At 43.0% G+C, this 24,041-nt stretch overlaps 2 protein-coding genes across 6 annotated transcripts in view; both read right to left on the bottom strand.

Annotated features, from left to right (window-relative positions):
- Nucleotides 1-12,076: 12,076 nt before the first annotated feature.
- zfp36l2 (zinc finger protein 36, C3H type-like 2) lies at nucleotides 12,077-15,469 on the bottom strand. 2 transcript variants are annotated; one of them, XM_078272790.1, is made up of 2 exons: nucleotides 15,152-15,469; nucleotides 12,077-14,921 (listed from the first exon to the last, which is right to left on the bottom strand). In XM_078272790.1, exons 1-2 carry the CDS (start codon nucleotides 15,239-15,241, stop codon nucleotides 13,713-13,715), a joined length of 1,299 nt encoding a protein of 432 aa, XP_078128916.1. In that variant the 5' UTR covers nucleotides 15,242-15,469; the 3' UTR covers nucleotides 12,077-13,712. The 2 variants fall into 2 exon arrangements, with proteins under 2 accessions (XP_078128916.1, XP_078128917.1); XM_078272791.1 differs by having other exon boundaries at nucleotides 12,077-14,918.
- A 2,665-nt stretch (nucleotides 15,470-18,134) lies between these two features.
- The window catches only part of thada (THADA armadillo repeat containing), a 115,078-nt gene continuing 109,171 nt past the window's right edge, over nucleotides 18,135-24,041 (bottom strand). For all 4 annotated transcript variants that reach the window (XM_078272792.1, XM_078272794.1, XM_078272796.1 and 1 more), the window contains exons 37-38: nucleotides 19,768-19,943; nucleotides 18,135-18,768 (exon numbers count right to left, since the gene is read on the bottom strand). In XM_078272792.1, the coding sequence (XP_078128918.1) occupies nucleotides 18,445-18,768; nucleotides 19,768-19,943 (500 nt within the window). In that variant the 3' untranslated portion in view covers nucleotides 18,135-18,444. The remainder of the gene's footprint in view (nucleotides 18,769-19,767; nucleotides 19,944-24,041) is intronic.

Here is a 24,041-nt window from a genome sequence, read left to right as displayed (position 1 = left end):
TCAATGACGGGTCCCCAAAAAGATAGAGTGTGTGTGTGTGTGTGTGTGTGTGTGTGTGTGTGTGTGTGTGTGTGTGTGTGTGTGTGTGTGTGTGTGTGTGTGTGTGTGTCTCCAACCCAAATAAACAGTGAATTTGGGCAAGGGTGGTTATGACTCATCTAACTACTAATTTCTTCATTAATTAGAGTTAAATGCACCATTAAGAAATCTGACTGTTGTAAACAGGTAGGTAAACTTCATGGGAAACAGTCAACTCTATCTGCTGATCGTTTTAGAGAAGCGGCCGCGTGGAGTTTACCAAAAAAAAAAAAAAAACTCCTAAATGGCTACACACAAGCACAAGTTTGAGATTGATCATTCATATAAACATGAATTTGTTTATAAAATGAAATCTATCTTTATTTACAGTAAACAGAGGTGTGTGTATGCATAGCCCCAGATGAAAAACACACACAGACACAGATGCACATACGGAGTCTGCGAATGAGTGCAGGAAGTGTGTTTTCTCGCTCCCCAATGGTGTTTGAGTAAGCAAGTACACACATATACAGGCTTTGCTCAGAGTGTGTGTGTGTGTGTGTGTGTGTGTGTGTGTGTGTGTGTGTGTGTGTGTGTGTGTGTGTGTGTGTGTGTGTGTGTGTGTGTGTGTGTGTGTGTGTGTTGCTGCAGATAGCTCCCCCTCTCTGGTGTATGAATGAGTGTCCTGAGAGGCCTGGATAAAGGTGGTCTGTGCTGCAGCCCTGCTCCACTGACCCTTAAAGGAGGCATTGATGGGAGGACCGGCCGGCTGCCGCAGCTCCAGGACTTGTGTCCGCCTGCAGCACACCAGCAGAGGACAGATGGAGAGGGTGGACTGTGATGGGCACAGGAGGGTGGATGAGATCTATACAGTAAGACTCCTAACAGTGAATTTGTGAAAATGGCAGAGGCTGCCAATTATCAGTTCCGTCGGCGTACAAACACAGCCGAAACCTCCGGCGTGAGGCCGGAGACATTTTGACAGGAACCACCTTAAGGACCTTATCATGTCAGTTGATTTTGTGCTTCATTCATTCCTATGAGAGTTGCTCAGTGGCGCATGAAGCCCAAAAAGTTCAACTGCCCCATATGAAAATTACCCAGATGATTGGCACTATTTCCGTAGAACAGACGCACTAGAGACGTCGGCCGAGACGGCTACTTCGGGTTTAGCGCTAACTTGAATGGTGATTAAATGATGATGTTAGCATTTGAAGTGAGAACACAATAACCATACCACAGTGAAACGTCCGTCCATGTGCTCAGTCTGGGCTGTATGAATCTGGAAACATCCTTATACAGAGCTGAATGGTATTTACACCCTCGGTATTGTTTACATTGGGAAACAATACAGGTGGAGGCGGTGGAGGACATACAAACACAACTGGTTTCTGAAGGAAATAAGCAGTGATGACACGAGTATGATGAAACTCTCTTCCCAAAGAAGAAGAGATGTGTGGTTATGTTGAGAAATGAAATGGGGTAATCTAATGAGCTCAGTGGAAAAAACTGGATCGCATTAGAAAGAGAAATAGAAACATCATTAGTGAGCACACAAACACTCATTTCCTCTGGCTGGCCAGCAGATTGTATCAACATATGGCTTTTGTTTGAAAGCCGCAGATATGAAATATGGACGTGAGTAAGAGCACTGCAACTAGACCGAGAAGTACTAACCGACACCCCTCCTCCTTTGTTAGCACACACACATACACACATATAGAGATACACATGGCCTTACCAGCACCACATCCGGAACTAGGCGACCCTTAGCCCCCTTTAACTCTCTGCCAGATGCAGGTCAAACCTCAAAGGCACTCTGAACTCTGCGAGCCAGAGACACCTTGTTTTTTTATTTTTTTCAGATGTACTAATGAGCATTCATAATGTATTTATACTGCCTAATGGATACCAGGTGATGCATAACATCAACATGCAAGAGGGTTATAGATACATATGATAATCATACAAGGTTCAGAGTGCCTTGACTCTGTATAAATAGTTGACATTGACACTAATAACTTTATGCCAGGAAACAAAGGGTCTACAGCAAGCCAGATGTTTAGGTAGGTCAACTTAAAATGTTTTAAATTATTACAGTTTATATTCAGGACACCATCAAATATCTGTGCCATATTTGGTACCTCTGGGTACCAATTACAGCTCAAAATGTTGTGCCAGTCCATGAAGATGACCACCAAGGTCATTAGGATTCATCCTCTGGGGTCCATTGTATCTGCAACAAGTGTAATCCCTCCAATAGTTCTGGACCAAAGTGGTGGACCAACATTGCCTTTCCTAGAGCCATGCTGCTTGCGTGCCTAAGAAAAAAAAATATTCAAAAGAGAAAGAATTAGAAGTCCAAAACCTTTCCAAGTACAATCCGAGAACAGTATAATGTTCTGTGATTACACAGAAATAATGCAAACCATGTTTCAGACAGGAAATGATTCATCAGGCACTGATTAGCAATGAAATGCTAAATGAGAGCCATACAATGACACTGGCATACTGTACAGTGCAGTATGCATCATAACAAATACGAGATTTAACATGATTCTTATTTGGCAGGTGTGTATCAGAGCCGGTTTAATAAGGAGCATGTGTTACACAACCGGATTAGTTTGAAAATGTGACTGGACTAATTGGAAAAAACAGTTCTGGGGTTAAACCTTGACAGGCACACTTCCCCTGGCCTCTACTGTAAGCATGGCCATACGGACCGATGATGACTACATTATACAGTATGTCTTTATGATGTGGTGTATAGTGCCATATGGATATGGTGGTCATACAGAGTGTAAGCAGGCCCTCTGTCTAGCTGCATGACAATCTGAGGTTGGACCTGAGCCTGGGTAATCACCGAGCGGCCGGGCTCATTCACAACGCCAGCTATACCAGTCCCACACAGCCACTCACTCACTCTGCATAGTTAGGCTATTTGTACAGTATAAACATTTTGGATGATTATATATAATTACCCGGTGTTGCACGGGTACACGGACATTCACATTGACTCATAAACACACACACACACGCACACACACACACTCATGGACGGACAGACGGACTGACTCGCGCAAACCTACACACACTGATCTCAGGGATTCTCTTCCATGCTGAAAAGTGTTTACCGAGTAAAAAGGCAACGAAAGAAGTCAGGCACATGCTCAATGCCAAGGTGCTCTCCAAATAAACACCCATTAAATATGTTCATGTCAATCTCCCCACGTATTGCCATACTCCATAATTTTACTCCTTTTTCTCTCACTCTCTGCTCTCAAAAGAAACCACAGTGCTGACCGTGCAGCTTCATTCATTGCGATTGAGATTTCACGTGTGGCTCTCTCTGCCTTTAACGCCATTGGGCAGAAACTAAAAAGTAGGCCAAACGTACGCAGTGTCAACACAGCATTCACTTCTACAGCGCTCCCGCCCTCTCGTCTCACAGATCCTTCCTTATCGCCCTCCGAGCTCGGCTGCCAATCACGTGTTTTGTAGGCCGCGCCTGGTCTAAGTAAAGCTCCTTACTGAACTAGATAGGACATGTTAAATTTTACAGCTGGGTCTCTCATATACCCAGGCCTGAGACTTTCACGCCTGTCCTCCGGCTCTTCCTCCTCACCTTGTGTGAGTTTTAGATCGTTGTTATGCTGGGCTGCAAAAGCTGAGCAGGTAGAGTGAGTGACACATATAGCACAGAGATAGGGATTGTTATTTCCAGGGTACTTGAACGGTTTGCAAATCAGATCTGCTTTTAAAGCTGCTTTTTTTTTATAAAAAGGTGTAATCTCTTTGACTTAAAGGACAAATCCGGCACAAACTGAACCTAGGGGTTAATAACATGTACCGAGTTGACCGTTTTCTGGGATTTGTTTTCATGCTAATCGAATGTGACCAGTTTTAGCGCAAACCGCTAATTAGCTTATAACGCTAGTTGTTGGGGCACGCAAAAGTAAACAAGGCTCAAAATAGCACCAGACTTCCACGGTAGCATAATGAGGGTCCCTACATGTAAACCGAAGCATTGAGAACTTTGTAAGTGTACAGACAGTTTATTAAAAAGATAGATTATAAAAAAAGTTACGTTCATGTATACAGGCGGGCGACATCTTGGTAAAACAGTCACGAACGCCGTGCTTGAGCTACGTTACTGGTTACTGGTTGCACGGCGTTCATCGTACCCATGTGTTATTAAGCCCTAGGTTCATTTTGTGCCGGATTCGTCCTTTAATGTGAGACTATGTATGTTTTAAAGAGGAAATGACATACTGTTCCTCTTAGAAATGAAAGGTTGAATTTATCAGCAACAATACGCACCCTTGCTCAATTTAGTACACTCTGGGGTTTGGCTGGTACAGTTGGTCTGGTTTGACCACTAGCTTATGGTGGCTAATGTCAGCTGGTGTGTTAGCATTTAAAGTGACAATACGCAACTTTTGAAAGAATAAATAACACACCCGTTCTCTTACACATTAAAAGTTGAATTTATACACAACAGAACACGCCATTGCTGGGTTCAGTGTACTCAGAGGATTTGCAGCTATAGTCTCACTTGGTCTGGTATGAGCACTACCCTTTTTTATTAGTTAGCCCTGTATGGAAGCATTTCTTACGCTTCTTAACTCATTTATCCAGTCTTTTCCTTTAATTTGTCGCCTTTCTATAGCATCTTTGATAAAGTAATGGGAGAAAATTTACATATTTATGTTTTAAGTGGATTTGAGAGAACAAGAGCTCATGTAATCTATTTTGAGATGATAAAGTCATTGTTTTTAATGTTATTTTTACAACCTTAATTTGTCAAGGGATAATTAGCCTTTTCATGCATAGATTTGGGAGGTTTTTGTAACAGTGCCTTATCATGTATTGTAAGTTTATCGTGGTCTCTGTAGCAGATTAAAAGATAGCCAAGAATATTCTGACCTCTGAAATAAAGCAGCCAGAGACAGAATTAGACCCAGTCCAGGTTAGCATGTGTGTGTACCTTAACCATACCACAGTGAAACTTCCGCCCATGTGCTCAGTCTGGGCTGCATGAATCTGCAAACATCCTTATACAGAGCTGCATGCCTAAAACCAGCCTGGCTTAATGGAGACTTAATGGTATTTACACCCTCTGTATTGTTGACATTGGGAAAGGAGTAAAGAAAACATGTTTTATGAGAACGTTCCACCCGCAAAGACGTGATGTCAGCGCCCTAGCCTCGTATAGGCCTACAGGGTGGGGCGATGCAAACAAACACTTCTCCCATCTTTCTCTCTCTCAGTCATTTGCAGAGGGGTCAGGGAAGGTAGAGTGAGGTGCCTTTCTGATCGCGGGCTCTCACTGGTTGATTCACAGATGGAGCTCAGAGCCGGTGCCTGAACAAGAGCCAGGGGTCAGTGTTAGTAAACTGTGGAGAGACCAAGGGAAGTACCTCATCTGACACACACACACACACACACACACACACACACACACACACACACACACACACACACACACACACACACACGTCTCGCAAGATGCTCTGTAAATATTTACAGCTCGGCAGGGAGAGAGGAGCGTGGCGGACCGAGCAGCGGCGGACGAACGTGACCTGACTCATCCAAGTCCCTCCGCCCCGTACATCTCCACCCTCCCCCCCCCTCCCCCCTCGCCTCTGACCATCACCGGACTTCAAATCCACTGGGCAAACAACATTACCTTATTCAGCATCTGTGCACTGTGGCTTACGTTAGCTTAGCTTGCGGCAGCTTGGGGGGAGGGGGAGCTGGTCACCTCAGCTGACTGTGGGGCCGGAGGCTGCTTCCTGAAAATACAGTCAAGATTATGTTTTCAGCTCCTCACTTATGAACGAGGTGAACTGGTGAGTTTAGGTGAGTAGTGAGCTGAAAGCTGAGGTAAACTGTGAGCACCTGCCAGTGGTTATACTGGTTATATATTCAGACTTTTAGAAGAGTTTCATACTATATGAAATGAAGTTACATCAGAAATATTTGCGCTGGGCTAAACAGGTGAGTAATTGAGTCTCCAGTGCATCACTGCTCATAACTTTGTAAAACTGTTGAGGCTTAGGCAAAGAGACATGGATTTTATTATCATCTGCAAATGTCGATCACTCCCATCATAGTTTCCACTCATAGGAAATACAAAATGTACCCTTACTGTATTATGCTATTGGCCAATTTGATTAGATTTTCTATACCAAGATCGCAGATATGTGGTCATTTTGGGCCATTTTTTTACTTACTGAATGGTGAGAACTGAGGAGAGATAACATCAGCAACAGTAAAACATCATTCTTATACATTCTGGAACTGGATTCTTTTTTCTTGTGAATTAAACGTAAATCAAGACTCGTACAGTAGCTATTGCAGAACAGCAGCCACTGTGGCCACAAGTGGCACATGCAGGATAACTTTCCCTTTATTGCCTAAGATTCAATTTATTCAGTTGTTTAAAACATACATGAATTGATTTTCTGGCCACTAGGGGGCTGCACACGTTGTAAACACAACATTGTCATATTATAACCAAATAAATGTCATAGTTATGGTGAACGTTCTAGTAAGCAGTTTCTTATACAGCCACAAAAAGAGCGACATTAGCTTTCATTTGCAACATGACATTAGAGATGGTCCGATATCATTTTTTGCTTTCCGATACCGATTCCGATACCTGAACTTGCGTATCGGCCGATACCGAGTACCGATCCGATACCAGTGTGTCATATATTTTATTATGTTTTAACAACTGTATACTACTATCCCTGTATGGATGTGATATTATTTCTATCTTTGTTGTCGGTCTGGCTCAGATTAAACTCTTTGTGAAACATGAATGCCACAGAACTTTCTTTTATTATGCAGTTTGACAGTCAGCTATAACGGAAAAAGAACATAAATAAACTACTTTGACGTAGATTTTCTTTAGGGCTTTATTACGTGGTATCAGATGGTGCATAAACTCCAGTACTTCCCGATACCGATACCAGCGTTTTAGGCAGTATCGGAGCCGATACCGATACTGGTATCCGATACCGAAAAGATGTTAAACACCCTCTAGAGATGATGATTCTCTGTAGGTTTATCAATACAAGCAAAAGCTCTCACATTGCATGTAGTCAATTGATCTATTGTCAATATAAAAGTCTTAAGACATCGTCATTATTCATCATCAGGTCTCACAGGACTCCTGCCTCTCAAAGCCAAAGACTCAAATATTACCTGCCTCTGATTACCTGTTACAACAGTAATCAAATAAGCTTCTAAGTCAATATTAGAATCATTTTAATTGAATGCTGCCAAAATGTCTAACAACTGCACATGCTTGTTTGAACCTTGAAGTAGTGCCAGTTGGGTGACAAAAAAAAAAAACACACACATACACTTACCCTAACCCTAACCTAATTCTAACCCTAATCCTAAAACCAAGTCTTAACCCTCAAACAGCCTTTTAAAGTTGTGGGGTCCAGCATTTTGGCCCCACAAAGCTATTTAATATAGTTAAACAAGAACACGCATGCAGAATAAGCTTACAGACGGGACTTTTCAGTGATTTGACACCAGTGGCTCAGGGCCCTGGAAACAGGAGGGGTCTTTAGTTCCTTGCTAAAAATAATAAATTGTCTACACTTTAATTATAAGTAGCAATTATACCTAATTAAAAATAGGCAGATTTCACTTAAATCTCAGTAATCTTCTAATCTACATCATTACTCAATCAATGAAAACAAAGCCTGGGGCCTTATCTTTAATTGGGTGGTTTGTGACACAAAAATGATTAACAACCGCCGCTCTATTTGGCGAAACGCCACCCATCTGGCCCCCATGTAGACTATAACAAAGTCAAAAAAGCATGTGCTATTACGACTTGACCCCGGGTCTGGGCTTAGCATGCCAAAACAATACCAGGACGAGCCGAGCTTCCCAGTGCAGCAATGGAACACAAATAGTAACTTCTAGAAGCCGCCACTACAGAGGAGAAGGGAAGCTGAAGGAGGAGGAAAAACAGCAGGACGAAGAAGAGGTGGAAATGGGTGGTGGCCAGGAAGTGGGACTCTTCCTGCCCTAATCACAAGTCAGAGAGTGTTTCCTCTCATTGTAGGAGCTCCAGATCCATTAACCAGCGAGACCCCTGCGTGCACACACACACACGGACACCATATATTGGACATCCTTATATTGATAATGTTTTATAGACATGTCTTTTATCGACATATGAACGTTAAATATGTAATACATTATGTTGGTTTGTTGATTGACACACCGCGCCACACTCACTCATGTTCCCACACACACACTGAGTCACAGGTACATGGATCCTACTTGGCAGGGCCCGGTGCATTGTGAAGCACGTTGGCTCTGCTCTGATAAACACTTCATTATGAAACCCTGAGGACACAGTAAATATTTGCCGGGCTCTTATCAGCCTGCCTTATCTTGGCATGAACTCCAGGACACTCCATGACTCCTGGGCCTTGTATTTTCTTTAAGCCTTTGCTACCACTGATAACTTCGCAGAATAGCCTGCAAAAAAACAGTTCCTCTTTGAAAGGCCCCTGGAAATCACACAACAACACTAACATGTAGGCCAGAGCCTTTATTTGGTCTAGACGTGACTGAATGTGACACACAAGTCAGGGCAGCGGATGGCTGTGTTTTGCCCTGCTACAGGCAGCACCTCCGTCCCTGCTTTACCAGCTCAAGTGACTGATAGTAGAAACACATTTACAGCTACAGAGTTAATCAGTTATGGGTTAATGTCTGGTGTTCAGTTCCCAGACTGATACATCCATCTCTGCCTGTCTGACCTCACAATGCACAGAGATATCACTCTCAACAACAGCTATCTGATGGATTATTGTGAAAGGTTAATTAGTGAAGCAGCATATAGGTCATATCATTCAGATGGTGTTGAATCTCATTGATTTGTCATGCCGCCGGTGAGCAATTACTCCAGCTGTAAGCCTACAACACAGGCTTTTAGTGTTCCCCATACACTCCTTCATCTAAGGCTACATCTACACTACTACGTTTTGGTTTAAAAACAAATATAATTTGCTATGTTTACGCCTTGCGTGCGTCGACTTTACTTTACTCAGGCGTTTCCGAGCCCCTAAAACATTTGGAAATACTGCTACCCCCGTTTTGGTTAGCAAACTTCGGGGTTGCTTGGTAGTCTGTATGGTGGGGTGGGGTGGGGGGGGGGCACAAAAATACATTTGGAAACGAAAGATCCACATCAGTCAAACGTATCGGTTAGGTAACGTTAGGCTTACACACCTTTCATTAACAGTTCCACCTCGTCGTTGGTCCAAGCTAATACATCCCTGGGCTTAATTTTCGCCATTGTTGTTCTTTCTCCAAAGTATTTTCTGTACTTTTTTTGAACTTATCATCCATGGTTTTGAGCCGTTAGACAACCTGCTTCCTGTTTACACAGGCACGCGCATGCCCAGCATGGTCATGTGATATGCGTTGTCTGTCAGAGGCTGCGGTCGAAAAGTCGGGAAAGAAATGACCTCCTACAGTACATGTCCTTTACTACTAACCACTTTTCTCTCGCATTGCCAGACCTACCTCCTAGACGCGTTATGGTTAAAGTGGAATGTACAGTAACTAAGGCTACATTTACTCAAGTAGGCTACTGTACTTAAGTGCAAATTTGAGGTAGGCTACTTACTTGTACTTTACTTGAGTCTTTTCTCATATGCCACTTTCTACTTCTACTCCACTACATTCTACTTCTACTCCACTAAATTCTACTTGTACTCTGCTACATTTCAGAGAGAAATATTGTAGCATAGGCTACTTTCTACTCCACTACATTATACCTGACAACTTTACTTACCAGTTACTTTACAAACTAAGATTTTTGCACACAAAACACATGTAGTATAATACGATGTTTTATTATAAATTAAACTACCCAACAATATACAAGTCCAGCTGAAATGATTAGCCAATTAAACAGTTGATTGACAGAACTGTTTTTCCCAGTTTCTAAAATGTGAGGATGTTTCTGCATTGAGTACTTTTATACTTTAAGTACATTTTCCTGATAATACTTACGTACTTTTACTCAGCCTTTTTGTCTGTTTTTTTTTTTTTTTTCATAATGCAGGACTTTACAGAGTATTGTTACAATGTGATAGTAGTACTTTTACTTAAAGAAAGGATCTGAATACTTCTTCCACCACTGGACTGAGATTAGTTTTCAATGGTGGAAAGTACATGTACTCAAGTACTGTACTTAAGTAGAATGTTGAAGTACTATTTCCATTTTCTTCTGCACTACATGTCGGAGGGAAATATTGTACTTTTTACTCCATTACATACAGAGACAGCAGCAGTTTGACTTTTCAAATTAGGATTTGACGTTAGAAACATACATGATAAACTTACAAACATTGTTTAAAATGTAACCTTAAGGATTCCAAACGCTTTGCCATGAGTTGTATGCAGATCCACCAAAGAGACACCCCCCCTCATCAGATAGTCTCCTTCAAATAACCATTTGATGCCCACAGAGGTCAAAATATCTAATAGTTCACGCACAAAAAGTCCATAAAATACAATACAAGTTTGTGTAAACATGAATTGTTGCTTCTTTTTTCCTCCCTAATACAATGCACACTAGACAACAATAGGAGCCACTGGACTAAACTACCTAACTTTATATAAAGAAGATCAAAATAGCTTTACACCTCTGCATTACCAATCTAATATAACGTATGTCGCTCAAATACTTTTGCTTTTAATACTTTAAGTACATTTAGCTAATGATACTGATGTACTTTTACTTATATAGGCAAGATTTTGAATGCATGACTCATATTTACATTCTAGTATAGTGTAGGTGCTTTTACTAAATTAAAGGATCAGACTTTTTTTTCCTCCACTAATCTTCACATATACTTCAAGTGGCTGCTCTCTGAGGAATGAGGGATGTTTGGTGAGTGCCAGTGTACGTTATGTCAGAAAGAAAAAATAAAGGATCATAACACACAATGTATTAAAAGATTAAAATCTTATCCTAATGGCAAGGATCCAGACACACTGAGCCACCGACACATTCGACGGGCTTTCCTGAGGATCTGGGCTCCTAAACATTTTCCATTTTAAAATTCCAGACTTCATTCCTCAGGTGGTGCAGACATATTGCTCATCGACCTCTGTTTATAACAGAACATTACAGATTATGTAATATTACATACAGTTTATTATGGGCTTTTTTTGTTTTTGTGGTGTTGCCTTTTCATGTTCATATGAGCTCACATGAGCTTTCAGAATCTGATTGTTTCTGTACCAGAGCCCACCTACAGGTCACTTTATCTCCCTTTTTGTTTGACAGGAGATGGGATTCAGGGACATGCCTTTCTCTGGAAACTAACAGGTCAGTGCTTTTACTGTATACTAAGGAGAAGGCCCCCCCGCCCCTGAGTGCACAAGGCAGCTGGGGCTCTACTGTGCCCAGGACAGACTCAGTCCCTCCTGCCTCCAGGCTTTTTTCCACTGGCGGAGGAATACAAGAGTTGTGCTGTAACATCTGATGCATTTCTGTGAGCAGCAAAGTGTCCCACTTTCTGCAGCTCTGCTCCTGAACATCAGCAGTTCATGTTTATCCCCATGTCCCACCTGTTGCATCATTACATTCAAATGCAAAGAAATCACAGCTCGACAGTGTGGAGCTTTTTTTCCAAGATGATTTTTATTGGGAGAACTACAAAAAAAATGTACAGTACAAAGTTAACAGTCTCACACTCGATTTGTAGTGAACTGACTCCCCCCCCCCCAAAAAAAAAATATTACAACTATCGTTGTCTTTTTGTCCGTTTTTTTTTTTTGTTACATTCAAAAAGCTTTACTTCTGATAAAGTAGTCAAAAGTACATAGTGCGCATCCCCCTGTACCTACTATGTACAAACCAAACGGGTTCATCCACTTCCCTCTCCAGCAAACTCAGGACTGACTAGATTTCTCTCTCTCTCTCATATATATATAAAAAATAAAACAAAACAGAGCAAAAGGAAATGAAAATAAGAGGAATGGGGATTTAGAAAGATTACGGTTGTTTTTTTTAAATCAGAGTGTCTGAGTGGTAACAACCTTTTAAAAAAAAAAAAAGTTTCAGAATCCAACACTACATTCAGTTCAACAATGTGTATAAAAGATGCCATGTAGGAAAAATACTTTATTTGGTTAATTTTAAGGCATGTCAAGATATTGAACCCCATAGGCACTACACAATAATACTGGGGCACAAGGGATTGCTACATTCTTTAGCACGTGGCTGGAATCACAGTGTGACCTCGTGCAAACAGAGAGAAAACAAAAATACTTTTTTGGTTAATTTATTGACTTGGGTTCTTTGTCACTGCAGTCTGATCTAGATCAACAAAAGAAGTAAGGTTTGGACGGTCTGTACAACCACATTGTTTATACATTCTACAGAAATATCTAAATAGGGATCCTCCAAAAAATAAAATAAAAAGCCTTCTACAGCACTGACAACCTCGGGAGCAAACAGCAATCACGCAAACCTTTTTTTTTTTTTTATAAACGTAAACAAGGAAACAAAATTAATGAAATAAATATCACATACGTTCTCTTAAATTAAGTTTTTTTTTTTTTTAACTCATTTACAATAAAAATAACCAAGTGAAGTTACAAACAAGGAGAAAAAACAAAATATATATATTACTGTGAAAAGAACATACACTCCACTTTATGCAGATTAATAATGGCGATCATAATTTAAACATAAAAGAATATAGATCTATTGCTTCATCATACTTGATAAATACAGTATGGACACAAATTACCAATGTAGCCTATACTTTTTTCACAAGATAATAAATAAGTTAAATAGTCCATAGCCAGTTATGCACAGCTATGCAAATCACTCAAAAACAGCTAAAAAAATATATATTCAACCATCAGCAGTGATTTCCCCAAACAAACCCAACTCAAGAGTGCTTTTTATCCAAGCAACAAACTAGACTAACCAAACGAGCCACTGGGTGGCGCTGGGAGAAGACAGATCTGGAATGGAAGTTGAAGCTTTCAGAAAAAAAAAAAGAAAAACAAACAACACACTCACACACACACACACACACTTTGATAAAGAAAAAAAATGTTACTTTGAGTCAAGGCATATTCTTGGCAGGATGGGAGGAAATCTGAAAACTGCTTAGAGTCTCTTCTTCTTGTCAAGTCATGTTACCCACACATCTAATCCTAGGAAAAGTGTGGCTTGTCTGATAGAGCAAAAGGGAGAGGGGGCTGCCATGGGCCCTCGGGCAAGGCACTGATGGAATGCCTTCTGTTTGCTATCTTAAGTTTTAATACAGCTATATTACATACAAAGGAAGGAAAAAAAAATACTAAATTAATGCCAGGTCAAGGACACTTTAAACTGTTTGAAGCTTTATTGATCCCTGTGGGTGAAATCTTCTCTTGCCCCCCTCCAGGGAGGTCAGAGCAGGGTCAGCACCACTGGAGCTGGTAGGGATTCAATGTCTTACTCAAAGGCACTTCGGCAGGGTAGTTGTTGCTGAAATGGGGTGGAGGGCTGGGGGTGAGGGGGACTTAACCAGGATCCTCTGCTTGAAGGACAGTCTACCTCACTCACTGACACCCCCTGGCCTGGCTCCTTAATCACCCTGCCTTACCCGTCCATAAATCCATATGAAAACAAAACATGATTAGTCATCTGAAATCGACAGCCTGCTGAAGATTGGCAAACGCCTTCCAGCGTCCAGACTCGGGGACTCGGAGCCGCTGAGGCTCCCGGAAGAGCTGAGGGACCCGCTCGCATAGCTCTCACGGTCAGAGAGCGAGTCCGGCGGGCTGGGAGGTGGCTCGAACACCGGTGACTCGCTGAGGCGGCGCAGCGCCTGCAAGTGGCTCATATTGTAGGTCGGAGGGGAGGGCGGGCACACGCTGCTCTGCATGTTCCCGTAGTAGGCACCGGTGGAGTGGTTGTTGGTGTAGCCGCTGGGGGTGTGCACAGCCAGGGGAGCCAGTAAGGCTTTTAAGTCCTGTCCGGGAAAACAGAAGGCACTGTTGATGCAGGACACGGAGTTGGGAGAAAGCACATCGTCGTAGAAGCTGGAGGTGGAGGTACAGGACGAAGCGGTGTTGGGTGGTGGTGGGGTCCGGGACATGGGACTGTCGAGCAGGGGAGACTCGAGTCCGTGGTGGCTGGAGAAGCCGGAGAAGCTGAGGCTGTGGTGAAGCTTTGGTCTGTCCCTCTGGGTGTAGCCAAGCTGCTGCTGCGGCAGGACATCCCTCTGGCCGTACCCGCACAGCTCGCGAGCCGACCTAGACTCTCCTGTCTGCATGTTAGCGTTGGCGGCCGGAGCGGGCCGGCGCTCGTCGGCGTTGTGGATAAAGTGACACCGGGGACCGTAGGGGCAGAAACCGATGGTGTGGAAGGTGCGGCACGGCTCCGTTTTGTATTTAGGGTGGCGGGACAAGCTCCTCAACTCGTGGTAGCCGTGAGCGAACTGACATTTCTCCCCATACTTGCACGACCCGTTCTCCTCGAAGGGCCGGCACAGCTCGGTCTTGTAGCGGGTGGAGTTGATCTGAGAGCCGGGCTTCTGTTGCAGCACGCCCCGGTCTCCGTTGTCGCTGTAAGCGCGGTCGCGGAACTTGTTCTCCTTGTTCATAAGGGCCGTGGCGCTGCTGTTGCTGCTGCTGCTCGGTGTGTTCTCTTTCAGGCTACTGTAGGAACCCATCGAGTATTTGTTGCCGTTGTTCATTGCCTCCACGTTGCTGGTTGAGTTTCTGCGGAAAAATCCCGGTGTGAAGGGGCCACTGGAGCCCGGAGTCGTGACCGGAGCCCCCACCGCTTTCTTGTCCAGCATGCTGTTGATGTGGAGGGCGTTCATGTTCATGCTTTTATCCTGCTGAAGGAAAGGAAAGAACGATTGTCAATGCACTTCAAGCACTAATTATGTGACTATTTTGACCACATGGCATGTTTAAGACTTTGTTTCCCTGCAACGTGACAACTTGTTGCAGCTGAACACATGCTAACTCCACTGAAGTTGAAGCACGCTAATTCAGTTATCGTTGAATTGGAAGTGCTTCACCCCGATTGCAAACACAACAACTCCACATATTATCAAACGTTTACCTTGTAAAGCATGTCCATGTCGTAGAATGCAGACAAGACAGTCGCAGACATATCTTTTCCCCAAGTTTGCTGCCGCACTCCCTCTTTCATGGAGGACCGAGCAGGATCCCAGAACGCGACGTGCGGAAACGTTAGTTTGTGCCACGACTGGTTTTGGTTGTGGAAAAGTTACTTTAAAAGTTTATGTGCAGTTTAAGTCCGTAGAAGAAAGAGGAAAAAAAGAGGGGATAGGTTTGTATTGTTGAGTTGTAGCTTATGTCCTCCCCTCGAGAAGCGCTGAGCCAGAGTGCTTCACTGTGCGCTCTAGCCTTTTTGCATGGGTATAAATGCGTGGCGGTGGCCAGGGAGGGGCGAACTGAACTCGGTGCAAAGTTTTGCGAGGAGCCGCCTTCTCCCCTCCTCCCCGAAAAAACTTCCATTCACCGGTTGGCCGCCTATTCTTTAACACCACGCCTTGAAATCCAACCCCAGTAACCCCCCCCCCCCCTCCTCCTCCTCCTCCTCCTCACACCCCTCTAAAACTTTTTTTCCTTCTTTTAATCACACAACCAATTTTGTGGAAGTTGGTTTGGCTTTTTTGGTTTACTCTCGTTGAGAAAGAATGTAGAACTACCAAGGGACGTCTATGCATGCAAGCTGTTCTCCAGCAAATTAACCATACACACATTCACACCTGAGTCCTCTAATGAAGCAGCATGCTGGGGGCTGCCTTGCTCAAAACCTCCATGACTGAATTTAAATGAAAGGGAAATGGTTCCTTAGACAACCCTAAACTCCCCAAGTCCTTTGGGGTTTGAACCAACGACCTACCAGTGACAAGGCCAGCGCTCTAGCCTCTGGACCACCACACTTGGAAGCTGACACATGTATTTGTAATGGAAGGAAACTCTGCCTCTCCCTCTCTCTCCCTGTGGATAGGGTGAGACCACAAGTATGAGCGGAGAAGAGTCCAGGCAGAGTGCAGTACAATTTTTAGAATCCACTGGTTGCGTAATCAACTTCCACAGTTTAACTGCAGCCTATTCCACTCTACTACACATGGAAAATTGACAAGTTAATGCCTACTGTAGGCCTACTCACACCAGGTACATATATTGTCTCATCACTGAACTTCAAAATGTTGACTTTGACTTCAGATTAGAAATTACTCCTAAAGCACAATATGTTGAGTCATTCTAAACACACAAATGGATTTACTTTGGTTAAATCATTTTAAGCCACTCTTAAATTCCTCCCTAACTTGTTTTTCCCAATCTCAGTCCAGACTGCAGGAATGTGGTTTCATGTGGTTCAGCAGAGCAACACTGCCCCCATGAGAGCAAAATGAGAATTGACTGGGAAAGACTGGGGCGCCACCTGCTGAGCAGAGCTGGAACAAGATTTCAAGGTACAGTCAGGCCCATTTAGCTGTAATAATATCACACTTTCATCATAGACAAAATGGTCTTTTATGTCTCCTCTTTTCAAAGAGAGGATACAGCAGAGCTCCAGACACAGAGGAGCATCCACGTTTAAGCCACCCAGTCGCCACAATCACTCTTTTGTAAAGCCAAAGAGTGCAGTGCGGTTGCAATAAGCTGCCCCTGTCTCAGCATGATGTAACCTTCTCAGGATGGCAGAATGTTCACTTGAAAATGTCAAACTACTCTACTTTGCACTTGGAGTTATGTCAAGTTTTAAAAACCACAGTGGAAAGATTGCAGTGTTGGCAGCAGAGGACGGGACTCTATATCAGGACTCTATGTCAGGGCTTCATAAAACAGAGATTTTGGTCAGGAGGGTGTAAAAACATTGTGCAACACATATCACCAGAAATTGCCGGTTTCTGCGACACTGGTAACCATTAAGCCTTTTCCACATGGGATCATAATTGGCAAAGTGGTCACAAAAATGATTTTTCTTTCTGTGACATGATTCAATATTCTCTTAAGTGCTGAATGGTTTGGTTAAAGAAGCCGGGAGGGAGGTTAAAAAAAAAAGAAGAAAAAAAAAAGAAAGGAAAATAGCAACAGGCGAAAAACAAGTGACATAAGAGCATGGAATCTACTACTACCAACCCTAAAATTAGGCTGAGGGCTGCCCCAGGACTATTTGCGCTTTTGCAAGTTGTGATAAATAGTTAAATGTGAAGGACAGACGAGGCTCCTGAGAAATCCCTTGAACATGTCCTCGTCCGCAGAAACCGCTGTCCCCATCACACAACTCTGTTTTTATTGGGGGATGTAGAGCTGTTCCAAAACATTACATCAGTTTTACTGTAACAGGGAACATGGCTACCACGGAGGGAGAAGGGTCCAAGCTGTGTGAGAGGCAGGCAGGCGCGCACGCGCACACACACACACACACACACACACACACACACACACACACACACACAGGACAGTAGTCCATTGTGCCGTCCTCCTAATTACATAACCAGGAAAAGTAGAGGGAAGCATAAAAACACAGTCCAATGGGAAGAATCCTGCAGTAAATTAAATATCACAGGAAAATAACACCTCGTATAAACATACAGTAGAAGTGGAAGCGTATACTGAAATACATCTTTGGTGACGTGTCAGAGAAAACACTCAGTCGTAAAGCTCGCCTCGCTGCACAATCGCACCATTGAAGTTAGTGTTAGTGAAGTAAGTTTTAGGCTCCGAGTTTTTTCTTGTTCCGACCTTAAATCCCTGCTAGACGCGGAGAAGGCACAGCGCTCTGTGTACTCAATAGTACTCAATACTGACCCTGTTGAAGTTTGTCGTGTCACATATTCCCGCTGATAGGAGAACAAGTGTTGTTTTGAACAAGCTCGGGCTGAGCTATTGTTATGGCTTCTGCGCACATATTCACACGGTGTTTTTCATATTATTATTATTATTATTATTGTCTGTGTTTTCTCTCTACTATGTCTTTACACACTTATTAACATTAAAGGAGTTAGACAGTCAACGTCTTTCCTTTTTTAGAATAGTTCATTGGACTAAAAAAAATGCAGTGATTTCAGACATAATTCTTTTAATTAAAAAGACACCAAGGAACAGTAATCATAAAAATTTTAAACACATCTGGTAATCAATGAGGGCCACATTTGAAAGACAAAATAAGAGACAAGAACAGAGTAAAAAAAACAACAACTTGATGTGATAATAAAAAGACTTGACCACAAAGCCAGTCTGTGGTCTCATGCGTTGGTTCATTGAAGCATTTATCTGATAACTTTTCCTTTATTTCAATATTACAAACCCTGACTTTAACAATTTGTTTCCTAATAAAAAGGGTGCTATTAGAGGCAAACACTGATAACTTCTCTACCTCAGCCTCTCCAGCACATCTAGAGCCAGAGTGGCCCTCTGGTGCCGCAGCAGCAGGCGGGTGTGCTCCATGGTGAAGGAGAACTGGGGCAGGGCAGGGAGGGAGTCCAGGGCCTGCTGCGAGCTGAGGGCCTTGGCTTGGGCCCGAGTTGACAGGGTATGGATTTGGTGGACCTGGTCCGGCCCTGCGATTCCTGGGGCGTGGGTCTGCTTAAAGGTCAGGATGAGGGAGCCGACGTGTCTGTGAAGCAGCTTCACCCACTGGACCGGCTCGGCCCACAGGTTCAGATCCCCCTTCTCGAACAGGAAGTCCTCTTCATTCTGGTCAACGAGCGAAATGGGAGTCTGGTTACTGGGATGTTGATGTTAATCAGTATTATTTGTGGATCATGCAAGCCTCGCATATTTTGCGCGGAAATCGGCAATTTATGCGGCGAAAGTGCGGCGTATTTGAAAAACTGCGGCCCCGCATAAATATGCGGATTTGGCTGATTATGCATTAATCGCATAATCGCATTTTTCTGGAGGGACTGTTATGTAGATACCTTCAAGTAAAGTTGATTTGATGAACCGTTACAGTTAAACATTAACAGATACAGAGCCACATTGGCCCTGTTTAGACCTGGCATTAACATGCGTCTTGGGTGATGCGTCACAAGTGGACAGATCTAAGTCAGTTCCTATCTGGCATTAGAACTCTTCGACATGCTCGGATATCGCTTCCCCGCTCTATATGCAAATAGTATAAAAATGAATACTAGTGCAGCTTTAAGAATACAGACCCTTGCCCTTTACAGCCGAACATCTTTAGGCAATCAGCCACGAGGCGCCGGGAGTTACTTTGCTCAAAGTTATGTCTTAGCTGTTTCACAGGGCGTCTTCAAAGTCTTTAATAGAAAGAAACAACCAACTGAACAGGAACCAAAACTAAACAGGCAGCTAAACAAAGTGTGGCTGGAGAACCGAAACCTTGGTGACTCAAAGCACTCTACAGCTATTTTGACTACTACTGTGAGCAGAATAAAACAAGGGCAAGGGAAAGAAAAAGTAGTGCCATCTGTCCCTGTGATTCCACGCTTTACAGACACCGTGTTAAACCAACCCGAATCACTTAAGTGCTAATTGCCTTAAGTAGTGCTTTTACAGTCTATTCATTCATATTTGTTCCACTTTGGAAGTTAATGAACAATCTCTGTTGTAGTGATAGAAAACCAAACGGTGATAGTCATCGTGGTCATCTGTCATCACTTTATCAACATGTAGTCTACAGTCAAATATCTCGCGCCGTTTCCTTTTGTAGTTGTGTGTCTGCTTCCTCACCAGACTGGAAGCCTCGTCTGAAACCGCCTCATCACAGGCTTCTTCATCTCCCAGCAGCCACTCCGTCAGAGCGAGGACACCCGTCGGTACCTGCCCCCGCAGCTCAAAGAGCCGACACAGGAGCTCCACGCCCGAGTCCAGGGCCACCGGAGGACACACGGACACACCGGAGACATCTGAGGACAGGAGAGGCCACACGTTTAAACAAAGTCTGCAAACCGGGTTTTACATTTAAGGACCCACAGCAATAGTTTACAGTCGCACAGCAAAGGCGCGATGAACGCACCTGGAATATGAAAGGAACAATAAACGAGCATGTTCAAAGATCAGAGATCGTCTTCGTCCAAATCACAAACAGCTTTGGGTGCTTGTGTTGTGACTGCGTCAAATCTTCCCACCCTTAACCAGTTTACTCCACGTCTGTTGCAGATGCCGTGTCATTACTGTGTCAGCTGATTAGTGGTTCGACTTCACCTTTAGTTTTAAGTTCAGCTTTGGAATGACCTCAGCCCTGGGATCTGAGGATATCCTCGAGCTCATAATTGGGGTAAAAGGTCAGGGATACAACGGAGGAAGGAAAAAAATAAATAAAAGCTAAATTGAAAGATCTCAAAGGTAGGGACAAAAGTTTTGCTGAGAGGAAGATGCAGAGTGCAGGACTGGGTTGCACCAGCCGTTTGTAACACCATGACTTTGTTGTCAAGTTTGTGCGTAAAGTCCTTCATAAGTTCACAGCAACCACTAGCTAGTTTCAAACTAGTGATTTACGAAATCAGTTTGCATCATTAAAACTCAAGAAATATAGTAAACACTTCAGTAATGTGTAAATTGGGCGGCTAGGAAACATCTGATGTGTTAAGGCTCTGACACACCAACCAGACGGCCGACCGTCGGCAGAAAAGGCAGTCGTTCTGATCAGTCCCCCCCGAGTTGGTCAAAAAAGTGCCTCGGAACGCACCGAAGCGATGCCGAGTTGAGCGTACGTTCTGCGCGTGCGCAAGACGTAATACGTCTCCATAACAGCAAGCGGCGCTAATCAATATTGTCGCCCAAAAAAAGAAAACCGGCAGCTGATTGGACGAACGCATCACGTGGGTCTGGCTTCTCCCGAATTTCAAAGCCAAACCATAATGATGGCTCGTTCGGAATACGATCTCGTATTTTACGTAAGTAGTTCACCGAAACGTGTTTCTGAAAAAAATTTAAGCGAGAAATAGGAACATGCAGTTGCTGAATCTGTCTTCATTTCAGATCGACAAAGGTCAGTTTAAAAGATTTTCATCAGATGTTGAGAGGCGTTCGTCAGGCTCATCCCGCTCGTCATTTCCGGGTTAGCGCTCCACCAATCAGATTGGCCATTGAGTCCGACTGCCCGCCTTCTGATTCAACGTGTCAAATCGGCCCAAATTAAAGCCTCCTCCGACTGACGATGGCACGGAACTCACCGACCAGACTCGAGTCACCGACCTCGCCAGACTGTCCTATGGCCGACAATCGGGTATGTGTGTCAGCGTCTTTAAACCTGACTGTTCCAGCCTCTGTAAATGTAGATATGATGATTGTTTTATGTTTTGTCTTGAGAAATGTGTTTTTCAGAGGTAGTAGTATTTATGCAGTTTAGAACGGGGGGAAACTATCCATTGTATGTTAACTAAACCCTCATAATTTGATCATTTAGTCAAAGTTAATAGTGTAATGTTTTGTAATTTGAGGTCTATTGTTTGTTTGTTTTTCCCCAATCTGTTTATTACATTTTCCAACAATGATGATGACAAAACAATGAAAAGTGCAAAGGTGGTCCAAACAGGGTATTATGCATATGTTAAAGCAAAGACAGAGCACTGTTAAGACAATACAAACATTACAAATGAGACAAAGAAAAAAAAGAAAACCAAAAACAAAGGCTGTGGGGTGGTCTGCTGCCCGTCATATCATATCAGTAAGGACATCATTCAGGGATATTTGGAGAATGCACATCTCAAGTGTATTGAAAGAAGGGATCCCATATTTTATTGAATTTTCTCAGTGAGCCCCTTAGTATACATCTAATTCTTTCCAATTTGACAAACCCAAGAACTTCTCTCATCCAACGGGTATGCAGATGTGGTGCTGGAGATTTCTAATTTGAGGTCTATTGTGCATCTTTTTTTCAAATGTGGTTTGACATCTTCTCACTTGACATCATTATTAAACAGTCTTTTAATTAAGTGTTAGGTCAGATGTGTCCACCACATCTTTTTATTGTCTCTTTTCAGTCTAAACAGGTCACATATTAACAAGTGAACGCTCATTTCCTCATTGACAGCTGACAGTTAAACCTTACAGTCACTAAGTGTAAATAATTTGTGAAAACTTGTTAACATGTGATGTGTAAATCTCCACTTAGTAAACACATAATATTGTATAGCAGCACTTTATACCGTGAAAAATCACCAATAAAGGCTTATAAACCAAAATCTACACAATCGAACACGTTCCAGCAGGAATGTGATCTGAAATCGGGGAAAAACATCTGCAACCACGATGGCACGTTTCTCTGGCGTTAACGCTAGTATGTAGCTAAATGTGACACTGTAAACACTGATGATCATATATCAGTTCCACAAACCATATGTCAGTTCAGGACGGTCTGAAATCTGAGGTTTTTGTTCACAGGAATTACTTTTACATATGTTTACCTCATTATTTGAAGCTTTGGCCACGTTTAATATGAACATCTCTACAATTCCAGCGCAAAATGAATCTGAACATGGGATATGTTTTGTCTGTTTTCATGCTAATCTAATGTGTCTCTAGCTTTAAACAAGCTACCGCAAACGGGTGGTTAGCTGCTAACGCTAGCTTTCGGGGCAGATGGTAAATCGCTATTTTATACCACTAACAAGGCTCAAAATAGCAACACATTTCAACGGTAGCATAACGAGGGTCCCTACATGTAAACTGAAGCATTGAGAACTTTGTAAGTGTACAGACAGTTTATTAAAAAAAATAGTTTAGAAAGACAGTAGTGTTCATGTTTACATGCGGGCGCCATCTTGGAAAACAGTCATGAGTAAACCTGTTTGAGTCGTGATTCACTCGGATTTTTGAGCCGAGTCTTTAAATTGACTCACGAATCGTGAGTCTCTAGTATCATTAACCCAGTTCAGTTGAGTCCTACTACAATTCAATCTAAAATGATAACCGCGCCACACACAAACCTCTTGCAACATTAGCTTCTACTATTCTTAGCCATCTTAGCTACAAAAAGCTTTATAACTTACAATTTTGTAGGCAAAGCAACTCCACAAGTCAACTCAAGCGCCTGAGTGAGCAGAGAGACAGTCCCGACCCGCAGACTCAGAGCCGGAAGCTCGCAGACCACGGGTTTCACTCGAGAACTCACGAGTCAACGAGGGCTCGCGAGTTGTCGGTGATTCATGAGTTGTCAGGTGATTCATGAGTTGTCGGTGATTCATGAGTTGTCAGGTGATTCATGAGTTGTCAGGTGATTCATTCAGCCTAGTCATGAGCAGTCGAACGACGAATGCCGTGCAACCAGTAACATAGCTCAAACACGGCGTTCCTGATTTGACTGCTCATGACTGTTTTCCAAGATGGCGTCCCTCATGTAAACATGAACACTACTGTCTTCATAATCTCTCTTTTTAATAAACTGTCTGTACACTTACAAAGTTCTCAATGCTTGCTACCCTCATTATGCTACTGTGGATATGTGTTGCTATTTTGAGCCTCGTTAGTGGTATAGAAATAGCAATTTACCAAGTGCCCCGAAAGCTAGCGTTAGCAGCTAACCACCCGTTTGCGGTAGCTTGCTTCAAGCTAGAGACACATTCTATTAGCATGAAAACATATCTCAGAGAACGGTCGACTCGGTACACATATGTTATTAACCCCTAGGTTAATTTTGCGCCGGAATTGTTCTTTAAGATAAACCTGGTTACCACGGCTACATTTCTGGTGGAGAAAACGGATTGCTCCACGGTATGTGTACGGTATACACTGGTTTCTAATTGGGTTTCTACAAGAGTGGATGTGCATGAGGACGGAGACCCGACCCAACCCATGGAGTATCGTGTGATGCGGTGGCATGAAAGGGAAAAACCATTACCCAGAGTGGTATCCAAAATAATAAAATCCAAAGTCTGACTAAAACTGAAATAAATAATTCTAAATAAGTCAGTTTCCACAACTCAACAGTACACTTTTGTAAAATTCAGATGCAGGAAAAAATGTGTATGTGTCTGTCACTGCGCCACGAGCCCCAAAACAAG

Source organism: Sander vitreus, chromosome 17, assembly GCF_031162955.1.
Source record: "Sander vitreus isolate 19-12246 chromosome 17, sanVit1, whole genome shotgun sequence".
Classification (NCBI taxonomy): Eukaryota; Metazoa; Chordata; class Actinopteri; order Perciformes; family Percidae; genus Sander; species Sander vitreus.
This window is presented reverse-complemented; position numbering and strand designations above follow the sequence as displayed.

What these genes read in the sequence shown, in the direction of transcription:
- zfp36l2 (XM_078272790.1), bottom strand. Translation starts at nt 15,241, where the DNA reads ATGAAAGAGGGAGTGCGGCAGCAAACTTGGGGAAAAGATATGTCTGCG. An exon ending in ACATGGACATGCTTTACAAG is followed by an intron (nt 14,922 to 15,151) that starts GTAAACGTTTGA and finishes CCTTTCCTTCAG; the next exon opens with CAGGATAAAAGCATGAACAT.